Raw genomic sequence first — 18,799 nt, 5'->3', positions numbered from 1 at the left:
CACCCATACAATTCCCCAAGTCCCAGTGGACAATTCCCCCCTCCCCCCAGTCAATTCCACCCAATTTCCCTGGACAATCCCCCCCCCCACACACACACACACACTGAACAATATCCCCTCCAAGACCACAAGGAAAGAAAATACACTGCTTTAGAATTATCTATTTGAGGCATTTGTGCATTTCATGAATATTTTACTGCATATAAGAAAGAAGGCAGAAAATTAAAAAGTAAAAAACAAAAGGATTGGATCATTAGCTTCAGGAAGCTCATTTTTGTGCTTTAAAACAGACCTGAGAGGTAATCTTAAATTATGAGATGCTGTAGATGCAATTTTTTCGCACATTGCCATGGCTGTCACAGGTAGAAAGGTACTCATTTATGACATAATTGCCAAAACAGCTTTCTGTTTCACTGAAGTGAAGATCAGCATAATCTGAATATTTTCACAGACAAAACACCACTGTGCGAAGTATTTTTCAAGTATTTTGGAATTGTTTGCCCATAAATACCATGGTGTGTTTTAATCCAAGAAAACAATGGTTTTGATGAGCTGAATTAAAGAGTTAATCTGTTTTCAAAACTCTGCTCAAAAAATAGTTTGTGAACATAACTAAGTGATTTTAGATTGGGTATACCTTGGCTTTGAACTGAAAATTATTAAAATTTTCAAAGAAAATTTTTGCCTATTATACTGAATGGTTAAACTAGTTTATATTTAATTTTTTAAATGTCCCTTGTATGTGTCAATATTGACCTGTTCAATTTTTTCCCTTTGGATCCCAAGTGCCAATCAGTGCTGTTTTCCTCTATATCACATCTGTTCTTTGATTTACATTTAGAAAAAACAACAGTACAATGATATGATTAACCATGATCTGTCAACCTTTAAAGAAAAACAAGAAAACTTGGTGTGTGAGAATACTGACAAAAGTGGTGTGAAGGTGAGGCTGTCTGACATTGCTGCAGGAGGCTCAATTTGTATAAAAGATGTGCATACGGTGGCGTCTTCACAGCTGCACTGGGGACTAGAACCATGAAGTTCACACTGTTGTTACTTCTTGGGGCTTGCTTTGCAAGTAAGTGCTGATTTAAATCTTTTTACTTTATTTGATCCTGATAATTATGTAGGAAAGGATTCAGTGCTTGATTTGTCTTTTTGGTCAATTAATTAAGCATAGTCTGAAAAGATCTGCAAGCTTCAACAACGTTGTAACACTATATCATACTACTTCTTCTATAAGGAGTAAATGACAAGAAACACGTTATAACACACGAAGAAAAAATTTTCAAAGTTGTGATTGTCTTTATCAATCTGTTTTTTCCCTACAGGTGCATCAAGAAGAGAATCTGGTAAGTAATGTATGTCTCAACTGTTAACTGGTAAACTTGTAAACAGTAAATAACTGTACCTACTAAAATACTGGATGAGGAAATATATATTTAATACTATCCTGATCACTGGTATCTGATCTTGTCAATGTTGTTGCTGTTTATTTTTTTTCTGTATAACTTTCCATATTTTATGGTCTCCATTCAATCTGTTTCTCTAATTTTTTTTGTTAATTGCCTGCATAAGTTTCAGCCTTGCTGGCTGTAACCTTTTCTTATTATTCTATTTATTATTATAATTTTGTAAAATTTTTGCTAGACTGAAACTTTGAATAATCTAATATCAATTTTTAAAAAAGAAGATTAAGAATGAGTTATTCCTGTAATTTATGTTGTAAATTTTGTTCTTTTCAGTTTTCCGCTCAGGTCGTGAATACGCATATGTGTATGATGGTCAGGTTTTGACAGGAATCCCTGGCTCATCTCAGCAGTACAGTGGAGTCAGAATCAGAGCCACTGTCAGACTGCAGTTCACATCTGCCTCACAGGTCCAATGTCAGGTACAAACCTTCCTGTTGTCTCATCTTACTTAAAAAATAATAGAAAAAGAAAATAAAGGAAAACAAATGAGAAAATCGGAGAAGGGAAAATATGATGAGACTGTAAAACTTGTGGTGTTACAATTGATTTAGATTTAATTTCCTCTTACAGTTTCAGTACTAATGAATTAATTGTGTTATATGGAACTGATAAAAAAGCATTTGTTATGTTTTAGTTGGAAGGTGTTCAGGTGCGCAGGTTGAATGAGAAGGTTGTACAAGGTGAACCAACCCAGCAACTGCCACTGGAGATTTTCCAAGACCTACAACAGGAGCAGCAGCAAGTGATCAGCCAAGAGCTGCAAAGACCATTCCAAATCAGGTGAATATTTCAATTATTTAAAATGATATTTTACATATCAAAAGTTTTGAATGTGGATGTATTAATTTGATCAATTGTCTTAATGTTTGAGGTGTAAAGGCAAAGGTACATAAAATTAGTGATCTTTATGACAGAGATGGTATTTTTTTAATTTTTTAAGCTGGTTTTTTGAAAAATTGTTTTAACAGTTAATCAGTTTGTGGGAGCTGGCATTGCATCTTCTAGTTTTTTGACTTAATAACTTAAGTGGATTTGATAAACAAACAAAGAAATATTTCCTGTGGAGATATCCTCAGTAACCATAGTAATATTATTTCCAGTTATGAAGATGGCATTGTAAAGCAGTTGCAGACTGAACAGGATGACCCATACTGGTCAGTGAATATCAAGAAGGGAGTCCTGAGTGTATTCCAAGTCAACTTGCAGCAGTACAGAGCTTTAGATGAGGACAACAGGTCCAGCTGGGATGCTTGGTTTACAAACATTCGCAGACAGAGCACACAGAACAGGAATGTCTACAAAGTAATGGAGGTAAGAAAATGCTTTTTAAAATGTGTATTAGAATGCATTAAATCTAGAGATTATTTCTTGGGTTAAAGAAAGTGGTGGTATTTTTGCCTTAATTCAGAGAGAGAGAGAGAGAGAGAGAGAGAGAGAGAGAGAGAGATGTAGCAAATGGATCTGAGATCTTTTTAAAATTATTTAAATCTAAAAAGCAATTTTGTTTTTTACTTAAAGACACTGTGATTGTCTGCATAATTTTTGCTCAACTGTGCTTGTACATGTTGCGACTTTAGTAAACACTGATAATCAGTTGCCACCCAAAACTCACTTTGCAAAAATCATTTTCCTTTTATTTAAAAATTGTCAATTTCTTCTTTTTTTAATGTTGAAATTGCAGATGAATTTTGAAAATATGGACAATTACTTTTTTCACAAAACTCATTGCAATTTTTAAAAATATTTATTTATTTATTTATTTATTTATTTATTTATTTATTTATTTATTTTCTTGGAAACTGGCAAGCCATATTTCTTTTTACTATATACTTGTGGAGTGCAGGTCAATTATAATGAAATTTGAGGATTTTTACAAACATGTGGCACTTATGTGTTATTTACTATTTTTTATTTATTTATTATCTGTGATTGTCAGATGATATTTCTGTTTTTGTTGGAATGTATGTAGACTTTGGTGTTGTGTAGTGAAAATTGGAGATATTTTTCATTCCTTTATTTTTAAAATGATTTATTTATTCATCTTTTTTATAAGATTCCAATTCATTTTTTCTAGGATGGTGTATCAGGTGACTGTGAGACTCTGTACCAGGTAGGCTCTTACCCTTACTCCTACTCCCAGTATGCTAGCCAGAATGTGATCAATGTCACCAAGGTGCGCAACTATAGGAACTGCCTGGAACAGCCACTTTTCCAACAGAGCATCTATACAGCTGTCCGCTGTGATTCTTGCAACTATGATCAGGTAACCCATTTCATATATATATTATTAAATGGGAACTGTTTTGCAACATTTTAAGGAGATTGTTTCAGTAGTACACATATTTGAGGGAAGAATTTATACAGAATGCTGAGAACAGGTTCATGTAGTTGTGTAAGAAAGGACATAAGGAAGTAATTGTGTAAGGAGGGATATATATCTGTGCAAGAAAGATTTATTTACAATTTGTAGATATACATACTGGACTTGCACCAATTATCTCTGTGAACTTGTATCTCAATACACACCAAATAGCACTAAAATTTCTAAGGACCAATTATTATAATTATTATTGTTGAAACCTCAATAAGCAGGGCTTAAAACATTTAGAGAAAAATCTTTTTGTATATGCGGCCCATACGAATTGAATCAGTTACCATCAGAACTAAGAAGAAATATTAGGTCAACAAATGATTTAAAAAAGAGCTTAAAACTGTTAAAATTATGATTGAACATTAAAAATTTTACAGAACATACCATTATAATACCATTACTTTTCAATTTAAGATAATCCTATAAACTTCGTATTTTATTTGTTAAGTCTACATTTGTAAAGTCACAGAACATTTTATGGATTTTAGACTCAAATAAATTTATTATTATTATTATTATTATTATTATTATTATTATTATTATTATTATTATTATTCACAGCAACAGCCTCTGTTGAGATCTGGCACCCAAGCCCGCTACAACATCTCCAGTCAAGGTCAAAATGGCAATGTTATAGAATCAGCAGTAGTAGAGAGCCAGCATGTCTTCACTCCATACTCTGAGCAGGGAGGCAGTGCTGTCACATACATCAAGTAAGTATGGGGTTGTACTTTTGAAAAAGTTTTGAACAAGTGTTTAGAAGTGAGATGGGCATTTATTGTTTAATGTTTGTGAAACTGGAAAAAGAGTGTGAAAAGTGGAAGAGATTTTCATGGTTCACATGAAAAGCTAATATTGCTACTTCATTACATCTATATTATAAACATCAAGATTTATATGGATGGAAGTTCTTACTTTTAAAATTGATGAAGAAGGGAAAAAAGTACTGTAGCCAAAGTGAAGAAAATGGATTACTTTGAAGGAGTGAAAGTATGTTCATTGATAATTGCATGCTGTAAAGATTTATTGATTAAATTTTTTACACAGAATCTTCCCCCTTTGAATTATCATGGTTCAACTAGAATTTCAACCATATACTTTTTCAGCCAATGCGTACGTATTCAAGGAGCCGACCAGAATGGTGCACCCATCCCTGCACCCACAAACCCACAAATCCACCAGGAAAACCTAAGAATGATCATCCCCAAGAGAGAAGAAGTAGCAAAGAATCCAGAGTGGCAGCCAAGACCAAGCACACCCAGTGAAATTGTGGCTAAAAAGCAACAGGTTTGTTCATCCAAAATCACAATTTGAATGTCTTTACATGTACACTCTATATTTTGCATAGTAATATGATAAACACTGTGTTTTTACAACTTGACTTTGAAAGAAAATATGTATATTTCAGGTTGGACAGCTTCTGTCCCAAATCACCGCAGAACTTGACCAGGGGGTTCCAGTAGAGGCACCCAAGTATATTGCTGCTCTTCTGCGCTCCCTGCGTCAGTCCAGCACTGAACAACTGGCTGCAATCTGGCAACAGTACTGCCAGCAAGGCTCAGCACCAACAATTCAGCAGGGCCAGAGACAACAGAGATATGGCCAACAAGGCCAGGGACAACAGAGATATGGCCAACAAGGCCAGGGACAACAGAGCTATGGCCAGCAAGACCAGAGGCAGCAGAAACAAAGGCATCAGGGAAGGAAACAGCAACACCACCAGGAATATGAACAGCAAGGATGGAGACAACAACTGAATGACCAACAGAGCCAGAGAGCAAGGTAGGTAGTATAGTAAAACAGAATTATTTGCTTGTTTTGAAGTTTAATTCTTAAATAAAATGTATGAATGTATATGATTTAAAAAGAGCAAGGCATGATTTTGTTTGCTTTAAATCCATCAAAGAAAGTTAAATGCCAAATTTGAACACATGTCAAATTGTTATAAATGTCAAATTACAACATAGACACTTTTTTCTATTGCAGACAAGTACTGTTCGATGTGTTGCCCCTTGTGAGCAATGGAGCTATAGTGGATTGGGTAGCAACAGCCATCAAGAGAGGTCAATTAGCAGACCGTGAAGCTGCTCAAGTTTTGTCAGGCTTAGCCTTTAGTCCACTGCCAAACCTCTCCATGGCTGACCAACTCCTGGTAAAGTTTACTTCATAGCCATGGTTATATAAGTGCAATTGCAGTTTTTAGGAAAAATTGGTACTTATACCTTTAATACAATGTGTATAAATTTACTAAGTGAAAAAAGTATGCTGAAATATTATTTCCTTTCTGAGTATACTGAGTAAGTATTCGGCATTCACACTATATTCATCCATTAAAATTAGTAGTTAGTAAGATGTGATGTTTGGCCTACCCTTGCAGGCACTTTACCAGAATCTCCCTGCATCATACAGCCCCATAGTGCGCCGTTCCTGCCTCCTGTCAGCTGGGGCCCTGATAAATGCCAGCTGTACCTGGCACCCATACCCATCCCAAAGACCATATGCCAGGGACCAAGGCTGCACTGAAACCAGGCTTAATAAGTATGTCCAGCAACTTCAAGCTTTGTATAACCAGGGTCAGAATAGAGATGAGAAGATCCTTGTTTTGAAGGCTTTTGGCAATGCAGGAATTGAAGGAAGTTTTCCCTGGTTGAAGAAGGTGATTCAGGATAAGCAACAGCCACAGGAACTGCGTGTGGTGGCTGTAAATGCTTTGAGAAATCTTGTAGGAACTATTCCAAACAGGGTAAGACACCATTGGCAAAATATTTGGAGAGATATAAACAAAAACTGATAGCTCTGAAGTGATAATAAAGATTTTTATTTCACAATTTAGACTTTAACAGGAATGGATCAACTATTTTTAAATTACAGACAGGAAATACATGATATGGTAAAAGATATAATTTACTGGGCATCAGTCAATAGTTTTGTTTTCAATTGCTCAAACAGAAATATTCTAACAAAAAAATACATAAACGTGTTTTACATTTCTCTTCAGATCAATGACGTTTGTCTGACAGTGTACTTTGATGGTGAAGAACCAACAGAGCTCAGGCTTGCTGCCTTCAGGATCTTCATAGGACAAAGCCCAAGCCGCACAGCTCTTCAACTTGTTGCTCAGTCTCTTAGGAGAGAACAAGACTTGGAAGTCGGCTCCTACGTTTACTCATACCTTATTACTGTGGCCAATGCCTCACATCCCTGCTACAGGACTCTGGCCAGACGTGCGCAGTTTGCTCTCCGTTTCTGTAGGCCATACAACCCAGGCTTCCAGTACTCCAAGGCCATGCACTATAGCAAATACTATAATGATCTGAAGATTGGTTTTGCTCAGGGAATCCACAAAGTAAACAGTCCATACTCTCTCCTCCCACGTTCACTGGCTGCCAGATATGACCTTGCTATGTTTGGATTCTCCACAAACCTATTTGAGGTAAGTAGGCACTTTATACATGTTTTGTCTAGAACTAGCTTAAGCTTTTCATTAAATTTGGTGGATTTTCCCTAAACTGAATGGACATTGTATTACTATTACAATAGAGCTTCCACTATGCGATGTTTGAAACGTTTTCCTTTAGGTTGGCTTCAGAGCTGAGGGACTGCAGAGCATTTTGGAAGCAATCTTTGCCCCAAAACAAACTGCTTTCAACATCATTAAGAAGACATTCAAGGATGCTCTCCAGAGCCCTAGACACTCAGCCAGAGGTGCCAGACATTACCAACAGAGGGAGGGGCCAGTCAATCAGAACATTGTTCAGGAACAAGAAAGAATCAAGGAACATGTAAAATTTAAATTATTAATTGTACCATTAAAAAAAAACTCAAACTGGGTGATATAATGATGCTTTTCAGGGTACATGATATCAGTCATATAGGCAGACTTAAAGTGAACAAATTCTGTGTAACAGATTGAAGTAATTAACTTTTTTTCATATTATGTTATATTAAACTTTCACGGGAAAAACTACACATAATTAGGGACATCATATGTGAACATAAAAATGTATTTAATCATAACCAGCTTTTTAATGTTTCCAGTTTTGTTTATGTTTTATCAGTTGAAACTTCAAGGTTGCCAGTCTGAGAGACTGAATGGTCAAGTGTACTACAGAGTCAATGAGAGAGAGGTAGCCTACTACACACTGGACCCATTGTCTGTAAGACAGTTGCTGACTGGTAAGAAGTACATTGACATCTATTATAAATGAAGAATTAACAACTTAAAGACTATAGATCCACTACTTTGCTTCAGCTGTTAATTATTATAAGCATATTATATTAGAAAACTAAACTTGACACTTGATACATTAGCAATATTAGATAAGATTATGGGGAATATACCACTTTATTTGACATTTTAAAAATGATTAATCTATGAAGTTTAAGTATACACTGAAATAATACATTTGAAACAAGATTTCATATTTATTTTACAATTTAAAAAAATAATAATAATAAATAAGTACCAAAAATTCCAGATTACTTTGATCTGCAGCAAATCCAGAGTGAACAGGGAATGCCAGTAGATTACGTTCGCTCTTTTGTCAATGCTGATGCTACCTACCAAGTGCCCACCTGTATTGGTCTGCCACTGACTCTTAACCTCACTGCAATCACTGCAGTAAGAATTGAAGGACAAATAAAGGCAAAGACTACCCCAGCTGGAAGCCTGATCCCTGATGTTATCAACATTGAAGCAAGTCTGACACCAAGGTAAATTAGATCTTACATCAAAAGGACAGTTATAATTTGAAAGTTTTGTGGCATGATAGAGGTTCATAAAAGTGAATGTAACACTGTTGAACATAAATATTAGAGAACATGATTCTTTGGCCCTGAAGATTCTTTGTATTTGTTTCATTTTTCGCCACATTTTGCACAATATATGTAAATAAATTTATTTGTAGAATTGCTTTTGAGAAGACCTACCGTATGGGTTGTGATGGTGTTTTGTTTACTGCCTCTGCTGCTGCCAAGTTGCGCGTCAGCTCTGGACAGGCCATTCGTGGCAATGCCCAGTACTACACCAAGACCAGCCAGCTTACTGCTCAGATCCATGCTCCACAACAGGTTAGTTTTACTTTAGGAAACTGGGAAACAAGATGGTGTAAATTCATCAATAAATCATCATTATAAAAATGTGTATGAATTGGATTTTACATACTAGTTGCATAAACACATCAAACATCACTTCTGAACGTTTTGCTCTCTTAGTTATAGATTATATCATTATATTATTTCATTATATATTATATCAATTGTATCACATCACAAGCTTTTGCAGCTTAACACTGAATATTTATCCAAATTATTTGACATATAATCTTTTGATAGTAAACATTCTTTTAGCACAACTACATATACTGCATATTCCTAAGCACATGTAAGATCTTCAGTTCAAATAGAACTTCAGCTGCTGAATTACATTTTGAAATAAATTTTGCACCCTATTGTATCCAGGAGGTGACACTTGTGGGTGCCACTGCTGTCCCCATGACCTGCTGGAGAGATGTCCCTGGCCAGCCGTCCCAGCCTGCACAGGAACAATGCATAGAGATCACAGGACAGGAGGTCAATGTTCCACAACAGGTAGGAGAATATTGAAACTGGATGAAATAGAATTGTTTTGATTTCACTAACTTTTACTCTGCACTTAATAGAAGTATTCTGGGAGCCTAAACTTGCAAAGCAGATCAATCATGGAATTGAAGGAATGGTGTATTTGCACAAAGACCTAATAAAAGATGTGACGCAACTTTTAAAAAAATTCCATGACATATTTTTCCATGAATAAGTATATATAATATCAGCAAAATGTAATAAAGGTTGAGTAAGTCAGCATGTTTGTGGAGATTAAACAGAAAATATAATAATTAAATTAATGTCTTCTGTTCTTCTAGAGAAGATACAGATATGGCGGTGAAGGTCTTGGTGTTGAATTTGAGATTTTTGCCCAGTATGTAAATCGCACTGGTGCTCCTTTTGCCCCATTCCACCCACTGGTAGGCAAGCAAAATCTGCAGGTCAAGGTTCGACCTGCAGGTAATGCAGCACAGGCTTACCAGATTACCTTCGAATACAGGTGAGTTTGAACCAAAGTATATTCTCAGTTGAAGAAGTAAAAATATGTCTTTTCATGCTTTAAATATGATAAGTTTGTAGTTAAATTCTGTGGTCAAGTTTTGTCCCACCTTTAATATTAGAATGATTTTCTAATTTTTTTCCATACTTCAACAGGAGACAGCAAGTAAGTGAAATTAATGAACCACTGTCCGTGAAAATCAGCCCAGTTCCTGGCAGACAACAGGGAGGTGGATCGGTTGCAGGTGGAAGCCCACCTTATACCGAGCAACAACAAGATGGAGCATCTGAGGGAGGCTTCTGGAGCTACTTTGGTTTTGGTGGTCAGGAGGAAGAAGAAAGCTCAAAGATTGGATATTCCAGCCCTGCCTATGGGCCACAGCCTGCTGGTCCATATGAACGCACTCAGATCTTGTTTGCTGTGCAATGTAATATATTTATTTTCATTCTACAGAAATACACTAGTTATAGTTTGGGCACACACAAGAGTGAGATTTAAAAAAAGAAAGATGAAAAAGTGATACAACAGCCATTAAAACCATTACATACATGTACATAGTCACTCATTTACAGTCACCTACAAGTAGGTGCATCGGAAGTACATGTAAGTTGCATAACATTTACAATTAACCTATCCTGTTAATTTCTTTACAGCATTTTATATAAAATTTTCTAAACAGGTGTTTAGTTTTTTCTTATTGTTAAAGATTTAATATTTGTGATTTTGTCTAACTTCTTTTACAATGTTTCTAACACAGCTCAAGGAGGAAGTCAGCCTCGCCAGGCTAAGGTCAGTTTGGCCTATACACGTGACCAAGAGTCTCAGCGTAGCAAAGTGAGTGCGCATGTGATTGTCCCTACTCCTATCCCAGGTGTTGTGGAGTACCCATGGAGGGTAAGTTTCTCATGCCATTTGAAAACAACTGTCAATTTGTGTATGTGCATTTGAACAATTTTTTCAATGGCCCAGAGTTGATGAACAGCATCTTTTTTGCTTTTTAAAGTTCTTTAGCAGAAATATATAACACTGTGAATTTTTGTAGTTAAATATTTATTTTTCAATCAGTGATAGATAATTCAGATATTTTTTATAAATTGTTAGACAACGATAGGTAATAAACAAAGATAGGTAATAAAGATAACACTAAAAGTCCTGTTCAGCAGCTTTTCAGTAATACTATTTGAGCTGGAATATTAAAGTTTCAATAAAATCCACATTTATTAACATGTCAATTCTTTATCAGAAATGAAGAAATATTTTTTTAAAAAATTTTAAAAAATTACTCTTTTAGGCATGTGTTGATGGTCAAGTGAGCTATCCCAGACTCCCTGACAATGTGGCAATCGCCCAGGTCCCTCAGTCTCAGAAGGTTGTTGATGCAGGAGTCACTGTGGCATGGGGCAGACAGTGCAGCAACCCACAGATTGCTATCAAGGCAAGTGGTGAAACAGCGACATTCTGATTTGTTTCAGCTAATAAGATTCTTTATTAATGGCTAATTTGTCATGTTGTATTTTAGATGACTTCTTTAAAATGATCTATGTCTTTTATAGTAGAGATTAATGTTAAGTTAATTAATGTCAATAAATTATATTTTCTGATTTGTATGTGGTTTGTAGCGATATATTGGAAGGTAACCCAACACTCAGTTTTCCGTATCAATTCACATGGAGACATACATAATCTTATTTTCTGATCCAGGCTCTAGCAGGCAAAGGCAGTGGGCAGATTCAACAAGAGAGTGAACAGATACAGCAGCTGAGGGAACAGTGTCAAGGAAATCCCCAGGGGCAGCCTGCTAGTGCCCCCCAGCATCAACAGACATACCGTAACAAGTATGCCAGGCAATCTGGTGGGCAAGCTGCTGACTGGGCCAACCCTTCATCACGTGCACAAAACATCACATATGAGAGAGCAGTGGCGTGTGAGAGACTGAGACAGGAGGCTGCTAGGCTGCAACAGTGGGATGTGTTGATCCAATACCAGCAGGTACATGTAGGAGTGATTTCGTAAAGACTTGCCTTACAATGCTGAAATATATCATAAAATACAGGAAGAGAAAAATTATTCCATTAAATTAGTCTTATGTTTCTTTTTTTTTTCTTTAAAATTTACAGTTAACATCTAATTTGTATTTATCACATCACAGCAAATTTTGTTAACGCATATTTCTGATGGATTCTTTTTAGCTTCCCTATTGGTTTAGAGCAGCCATCTCCAGTGCCTACCGCTATGCTAAATACCAGCAGTACAGCCGTCTGAGTGTGGAGGACATTGATGTTAACAACCAGCCAAACAAAATCAGAATCCAGGCTACAAGTATAGGAAGTCCAAACCAGGTAAGGAAAAGGTACACTAGAGTGTATTTATCATTTGCACTATCTTAAAACATATGATTAAAATCTTGAACATTTCCCTATCTGTCACTTAACTATACCATTTAAACCCAATTATTTCATATTTTCTCAGCCCCAGATTGCTGTAAGATGCCAGACTCCCACTGAGATTTCTACATTCCAAAGCATCCCTCTCCCCTTTGCTCTGCCCACTGTCTCCCTCACCACCCCTATTGTTGAGGCAACTTTGCAGCAAGCAAGTGGTGGCAAACTACCTGGTAAGTTGTAATGACTGCAAATATATATAACTTAATAGGAATGCTTTACTGCACTTTAACTCAGCTCACATTTGAAAATCAGCTGGATTAATTAGAACATTTTACTCAGAGTTGTCCTGTCCTTTTTTTTTTTTTTACTCACATTTGCATTTTCCAAGTGATAGTTTATATCCATGTGTTTATATAAGGCTGTCCTATTCACATTTTTTGAATGTCAACAATAATACTAGTCCATTATTAAAACTGGTGATTACGCAATCACACATTGTGTAATCATATGTTAAAATTGCCAAAAATTATATTTTGTGTTTTCCTCATTCATCACTAATTGGATAAATAAAAACATAATTACTATCATCAAAATTACTTACGTAAAAAATTGTTAAATTGAATAGTTTTCCATGAATTTAAACTTTTCTACAAATTTCCATTTTGTGTCAGTTTGTATCCGTTAATATTCACCAGTTTTTTTTTATGTTATTGTTGAAACCATTTTGCAGTGAACACAGAGTCGAACGGGAAATACTGTTCGCTTCCATACCGGAGGTGAATTTGCAGGGTCCAACAGACAATAAACTATCTATTTTACTCAATCCACTCTCTGTGCAGAGTGTGATTGCCATATGTAAATTTGTACAGTGCAATTAGAAAGCGTGTATCCCTGCGTGGATGAGCATAGTTTACTACTCAAATTATTCTTTTAATATTTGTATCAGTTAGAGAGCCTGTAAATGTAAACCATTTCTTTGTGCTTAATGAATTATTATTATTATTATTATTTTGACATGTTATTACAATATGTGTGTCTGCCCATTTGGTAGCATGTGCTGCCTGGTAAAATTTGAAGTGCACATTGTTGAAGAAATTATTTTACATTTATAGCTGTCTGCAAAGTTCAAGGGGGCACTGTGAAAACCTATGATGGAATTGCTTCCAAATTACCCAAAGCTCCTTGCGATGTGTTGCTGTCCAAGGACTGCTCCCCAAGAGAAAGCTTTATGGTCATTTTGGAGAGTAATAAAGCCAATGACCAAATAGTAAGGACATTTTAAATAACATACTGTAATATAATAGCAAAATTGTTTCATTCTGTCACTTATCAATTTTCTCTAACAACAAGTATGGCACATTTACACAGTTGTTTGATATATTGTTCTTCTCAGTTAATGTTTGTTTGGAATCATTCAGATGTCTTGTTCTGGGGTATAATAATTCGCATCTTTCCATTATGTACATTTGTAATGCATTTGAATTTTCTCTTTCAATCAGGGTATTAGAATTGCCCTTAAGAAGAAAGTTAATATCCAGCTGACACCTCAGGGAAAATCTGCTGAAATTATAGTAAATGGTGCCAAAAAGGCAGTCCCTCCATCTGGAGAGCTGAAGATTCGTGAGGCAGAAAGTCCCAGGTACACCTTTGGCATCTGGAAAAAAAATACACTTTTAGCATTGGCACTGATCTCTTATTGTGTATTTTTTCTGCATCAGTAAGCAATATTTTCATAACACAAAATTTTGTTGGAAACTTAACACAGTAATATTGTGTTAAATCTGTGATATTTGATTATTCATCTGAAGTGCCTCATTACATGGTACCATTCATAATTTTCCAGCAGTCCTATTATTGCTACAGTACGCAAGACGGCAAACCTTTATGTGATTAGTTGCCAAGAACTGGGCCTGTCTGTTCAGACAGACTTGGCGACAGTCAAAGTACAGGTACAATTTGATAAGATTGTTGTTTAATCTTTTCTGCCTCTCTACCTCTCTTCTTCTCCTCTCCTCTTTTTTTCTTGCAGTTTCTGATATTTTTAAAACTGTTGATAATTTTGTATCAATATTATAGAAATCTTCCTCGTGTAACTATTTAAATCAAGCTTTTGAGTCACACAGGTCTTCTTTTGATAAAAAGAATCTACAGCCATGGATGCAATTTTTTTTTTGTGTGTGTGTGTGTGTGTGTGTGTGTGTGTGTAACAAAACTGAATAATTTATCTTCTTTTTTTTTTTTCAATTTCATGCAGGATGAATTATTCACTTTCAAGGATAATTAAAGTAAGATGTTTTATATATTTAACATTGCTTGCTTTTTTCATTTTAAGAACAACCCAGCTGTGTACCGTGGTAAGACATGTGGTTTGTGTGGTAACATGAATGGCCAGACCAAAGATGATCTAGAGGGCCCACGCAAGGAGCGCTACGATAACCCAGAACATTTTGCCTACAGCTATTTGATTCCAAGTTCTAGATGTCCAGCTGAAATGATTGAAAGCCTCAAGAGCAACAAGCAGATCAAGGCAAAAGTACCAGGTTTGTAGAATAAGGTATTTTTATGGGATTCTTACCAGTGTGGGATTTTACAACTCTTGGATAATGCTACAGATAAATATCAGAGTTGTTTTGCAAAAAAAGGCCTTGTACAAAGTAAAAGTTTTTTTTTATGTTCTTTTCCTTATTTAACTAAACATTGCAGTTTGATATATATTTTTGAATTATAAACAGGTTCTCAAGCTAACATCTGCAATTTTCAATTTGAAAAATTATTTTGTAATTATTATTCTTATGGAAAGTTTCACTGGTTTGTCATTTGGTTTTGCATTTTTCATTTCCTCAGCATGCAAACCAATATTCCGTAACAAGAAAGAAACCAGAGAGTACAGAGGCCAACAGGAAATCTGCTTCTCTCTGAGACCAGTCAGGCAGTGCCCTGCAGCCTGCAAGAAAGTTGGCATCCAGCGCGAGCAACTCCCTTACCACTGCCTGCCTGCTAATGCTGTCTCAACCAAACAGATGGATGCTGACATCAACAAAAGACCACTGAAGGAGCTCATCACCAAGCCTGAGCACATGCGCAAGGAAGTAGAATACCCAGAGGACTGTCAGATTTAAATATGGTAGATCAGGCAAAGAAGAACTTTATGATTATGGAACTATGATTAATGGAACATTGCTTTTGCAGATATAATTCTGATAATGACTGCTTCGTATTCAATAACAGATAAATATTACCATTTTCTTACACTGGATAGAATATGATGAAAGTGAAACAATTCAAATTGTCCTTTTCTGATGAAATCAATGTATCCTTTGTAAGAACCCCATCTATATATATATATATATATATATATATATATATATATATATATACAAACTTTGATACAAGTCACTACAGTTGTTTATCAAAATTGACAAATTTAGTTTTCATATATTAAATCTGTTGTAAGTGTTTTAAAGCCATTTAGTGTACTTCCTATGTGAAACCTATTGTGTAAAAGTATTACTTATAAAATCATGCTGAAGATGCTTATCATCAATAAAGCCAATTGCAGAGTGAACTACAGATTTGTTATTCATTTCAATTATAAGAATCCTGTAGATCATCAGTTATACCTCATTAAAATGATTGGGAAATTTTACATCTAAAAAATTTACTCCATTTAACATAAACACAAAAAAATAATTGATATATATATATATTTCTTTCTTTTTTTCTTTTTTTTATGATCATAGCAAAAAAAAAAAAATTTCCTTGGGAGGCTAAAGTACAGAAATGGGTGGAAACCATGTTTAAAATATCATCCCTACATCAGCTTTAAAACTCAACAAACATTTGACATTTATTTTTTGGTTAGATAACGAGTATAATACTGAAAGTAACTGATGCTGCTATATAATGAAATTTGAAATCCAGTTTCAGTAACATGTAGTTTTTTATTTTTAACTTTTTCTTGTGTGTGAAACATTTAACTTCTTCAGGCTATAAACATAAATAAAGTTCTGCCTGTACACCTGCTTCCTTACAAGATTAAAATGGCCAAACAATGCTTGATAAAATTTTCTAGGGAATTAGAGAAAAAAAATAATAAGGCCAGAAACAAAACATCAACAAATAGCTTAAATTTTCTCTGTAGTATGCTGAACAGTTTTATTAAGAATTTAAATCTCATCAATAATTCTAAACTATTAGAACCCTTTTGAAAGTCAAAAGTCAATTACATCATGTACATTTGGAAAGAAAAAAGATATCACTTTTTCAACTTGGATACACAAAGTTATTTAAACTGTAAGTTTTTGTTTTGTCAAAAAATGAAAAAAAGCAAACGATGCAATTATTAATTTCTACAAAGTAGCATCTTGAGTTGGATTAATTTTTCCTTTTGGGTTAATTACTATAACAGTTTCAGTATTCCCTTATCCACCATCCCATACTTATGTTGTACAGATGAAACATCATTGCTTTGTCAGTCTGTCACTACTTCCTGATACAACATTCCCAGTGCTCTTCTAAATTGTTTCAGTTCCATTTCCAGTTTGGATATTCGGTCAAGAATGATGAAAAGGTTTTGCAATTTTACTTGCAGAATTTTTCCTTGCTCTTCGTACACATCAAACATTCTTTTTTCAACCTCTCTACAAGTATGCTGCACCTTCAATAACAAAATTAATGAACTGTAACACCATCTGTTACTTTGAGCAATTTAAGAAGATTTTGTAACTGTTCAGATAGAATTTCTAACATGTACTACCCAAAAAGGAAAATAAGCTATTAATTAGATTAAATATGGTTTCATTAAATTGATTAAGAGATATTATGGATTCTTGGAAAAAAATACATATATTAAACTGGTATTAAGCCCGATTCTACAAACAAAAAATCCCAGGTGAACTGTGAAACAGTAAATGCATTAGTCTGTATTAGTCTCATATTTTCATTAGACATTTTTTCAAAAACCAAAGGTGAAATGCAAAATCTAATTCCTGTGTGTATTTTAAGTACTCACCTGCACATCCAAGCTATCCTTAAATTCAATTATCATCTGTGTGTTCTCTTTTCTCTTCATATTTATGTCATTTATCAGCTGTTCAGCTGCAGAATTCAAGCTCTCGTGGCTGCTAAATTGTGTTTGAATGTGGGTTTCAGTATGTCTTCTCTTATTCATCACTTGTTCTGCAGGGGAAACCTGTGGTTGAGATGCTGACTCTGGATGGACACTTAAGAATGTCAATTGGAAAAAAGTAAAAAAATTGAGTATGTATTCCTACTAGTATAATTTTGAATAGAAACGGACAAAGCTAATATTAAGCATTATTTAGATTTTCTTTTTCAAATCTTTCTCCTTCAGAAGAAAAAAAATTCCCATACAGTTAAGAGTATTCCAAGAAGCTCTACATACCATATACTTAAAGAATATTTTCAACTTATAATTTACTAGTAGACATAATATGAAGCACACAGAATATCTATTTCGGACATAATGTTAGTAAATGCAAAATACTACATACATTAGTCATTCAAACATAACTGAAATAAATAAAGTTCATAAAATCTTTTGCTGTCTAGTCGACTAATACTTACCTTTGTGACATTTGAGAGCTTTCTGCAGTATCAGCCTCTCTCGCTAAGATGGACAATGCTCTGTTCTTTGCAGTGTTCATTCTATTATCATCCTAAAACACACAGTTTTTTTTTTTTTTAATCTCCCATTTCTGAATATTCAGACATTACAACTCACCTCCCAATTGCAATATTACTGCTGTTGTGTAATAGAGTTACCGTTACCCTATAGAATTTTAAAAAATATGAGATAGTTATATCATTTATATTGAACCCTGCCTACATCTTGTGTACATAATTTATTTAATCTTTTTATCTTTATCTACTTTTTATGTTTGTCTTGTATAACTGCTATTAGATTTACGCACTCTCATTCTTATCATGCCTTCATGGCACCCCCGGCTGTCACCATGAAAGGCATGATCCGTTTATGATTTCAAAAACCACAAATCGACTTTAGAATACATGCACCACACTAGTCTACCGTGATGAAATTTAACACCAAAATCAGTTTAGAATCTTTAAACTAATTTAATTAAATTTTTTTTAGACTTATCCAGAAAGCTGGGCAGTTTCCAAGATCCTCACGTCGATGCAAGAGGAAAGGTGTATGTGTGAAAAATTGTAGGCTAACTGTTAAACAACTTCTAAATAAAGAGCATATAATCAAGCATCGTTTAAAGAAGAAATTACGTAATGATTTACCCTCTGTAAGTGCACAGTTTCTATTTAGAGTACACAGCGCCTAGTTTCTGACATTCAAAATGTCCGCTTTAAATTTTTACGAAGTTAGGGTAAACAGGTTTAAAACACCAGGAAACTTTACAAACAATCTATATAAGAAGTAAATATTATGTATCTGCTATCAGTTAGAATCATTGAAATACTCGTCTTAGCAAGATTCAATGTGCCCTTAGCGAGATGC

The 18,799-nt window shown here is 34.8% G+C and overlaps 2 protein-coding genes across 4 annotated transcripts; one reads left to right on the top strand and one right to left on the bottom strand.

Annotated features, from left to right (window-relative positions):
* Window positions 1–930: 930 nt before the first annotated feature.
* LOC106173125 (vitellogenin-6) lies at window positions 931–15,874 on the top strand. Of its 2 annotated transcripts, XM_086997969.1 has the most exons (30): window positions 932–1,078; window positions 1,332–1,352; window positions 1,746–1,891; window positions 2,107–2,252; window positions 2,573–2,783; window positions 3,547–3,735; window positions 4,405–4,556; window positions 4,950–5,130; window positions 5,252–5,453; window positions 5,484–5,625; window positions 5,830–5,995; window positions 6,221–6,586; window positions 6,842–7,276; window positions 7,422–7,625; window positions 7,902–8,019; window positions 8,322–8,556; window positions 8,751–8,913; window positions 9,304–9,432; window positions 9,744–9,925; window positions 10,081–10,352; window positions 10,683–10,819; window positions 11,217–11,360; window positions 11,627–11,914; window positions 12,115–12,264; window positions 12,395–12,539; window positions 13,422–13,576; window positions 13,809–13,948; window positions 14,153–14,258; window positions 14,642–14,849; window positions 15,154–15,874. In XM_086997969.1, exons 1-30 carry the CDS (start codon window positions 1,036–1,038, stop codon window positions 15,426–15,428), a joined length of 5,451 nt encoding a protein of 1,816 aa, XP_086854095.1. In that variant the 5' UTR covers window positions 932–1,035; the 3' UTR covers window positions 15,429–15,874. The 2 variants fall into 2 exon arrangements, with proteins under 2 accessions (XP_086854091.1, XP_086854095.1); XM_086997965.1 differs by having other exon boundaries at window positions 931–1,078; window positions 5,252–5,625.
* A 356-nt stretch (window positions 15,875–16,230) lies between these two features.
* On the bottom strand, window positions 16,231–18,726 carry LOC106173157 (synaptonemal complex central element protein 2). 2 transcript variants are annotated; one of them, XM_013554185.2, is made up of 4 exons: window positions 18,580–18,726; window positions 17,896–17,987; window positions 17,321–17,531; window positions 16,231–16,966 (listed from the first exon to the last, which is right to left on the bottom strand). In XM_013554185.2, exons 2-4 carry the CDS (start codon window positions 17,973–17,975, stop codon window positions 16,781–16,783), a joined length of 477 nt encoding a protein of 158 aa, XP_013409639.1. In that variant the 5' UTR covers window positions 17,976–17,987; window positions 18,580–18,726; the 3' UTR covers window positions 16,231–16,780. The 2 variants fall into 2 exon arrangements, with proteins under 2 accessions (XP_013409639.1, XP_086854099.1); XM_086997973.1 differs by lacking the exon at window positions 18,580–18,726 and adding an exon at window positions 18,243–18,264.
* Window positions 18,727–18,799: the final 73 nt, after the last annotated feature.

The sequence above is a fragment of the Lingula anatina genome, chromosome 1, assembly GCF_051362555.1.
Source record: "Lingula anatina isolate TDL-2025a chromosome 1, LinAna3.0, whole genome shotgun sequence".
NCBI lineage: Eukaryota > Metazoa > Brachiopoda > Lingulata > Lingulida > Lingulidae > Lingula > Lingula anatina.
Note: the sequence above shows the minus strand (reverse complement) of the source record. Positions and strands in the feature narration are given on the sequence as shown.

Coding starts and splice junctions, on each gene's coding strand:
- LOC106173125 (XM_086997965.1), top strand. CDS start 1,036: ATGAAGTTCACACTGTTGTTACTTCTTGGGGCTTGCTTTGCAA. Junction 1,353..1,745: donor TGCATCAAGAAGAGAATCTG/GTAAGTAATGTA, acceptor TGTTCTTTTCAG/TTTTCCGCTCAGGTCGTGAA. Junction 10,820..11,216: donor TTGTGGAGTACCCATGGAGG/GTAAGTTTCTCA, acceptor TTACTCTTTTAG/GCATGTGTTGATGGTCAAGT.
- LOC106173157 (XM_086997973.1), bottom strand. Junction 17,532..17,895: donor AGCTCTCAAATGTCACAAAG/GTAAGTATTAGT, acceptor GACATTCTTAAG/TGTCCATCCAGAGTCAGCAT. Junction 16,967..17,320: donor AGGATAGCTTGGATGTGCAG/GTGAGTACTTAA, acceptor TTGTTATTGAAG/GTGCAGCATACTTGTAGAGA.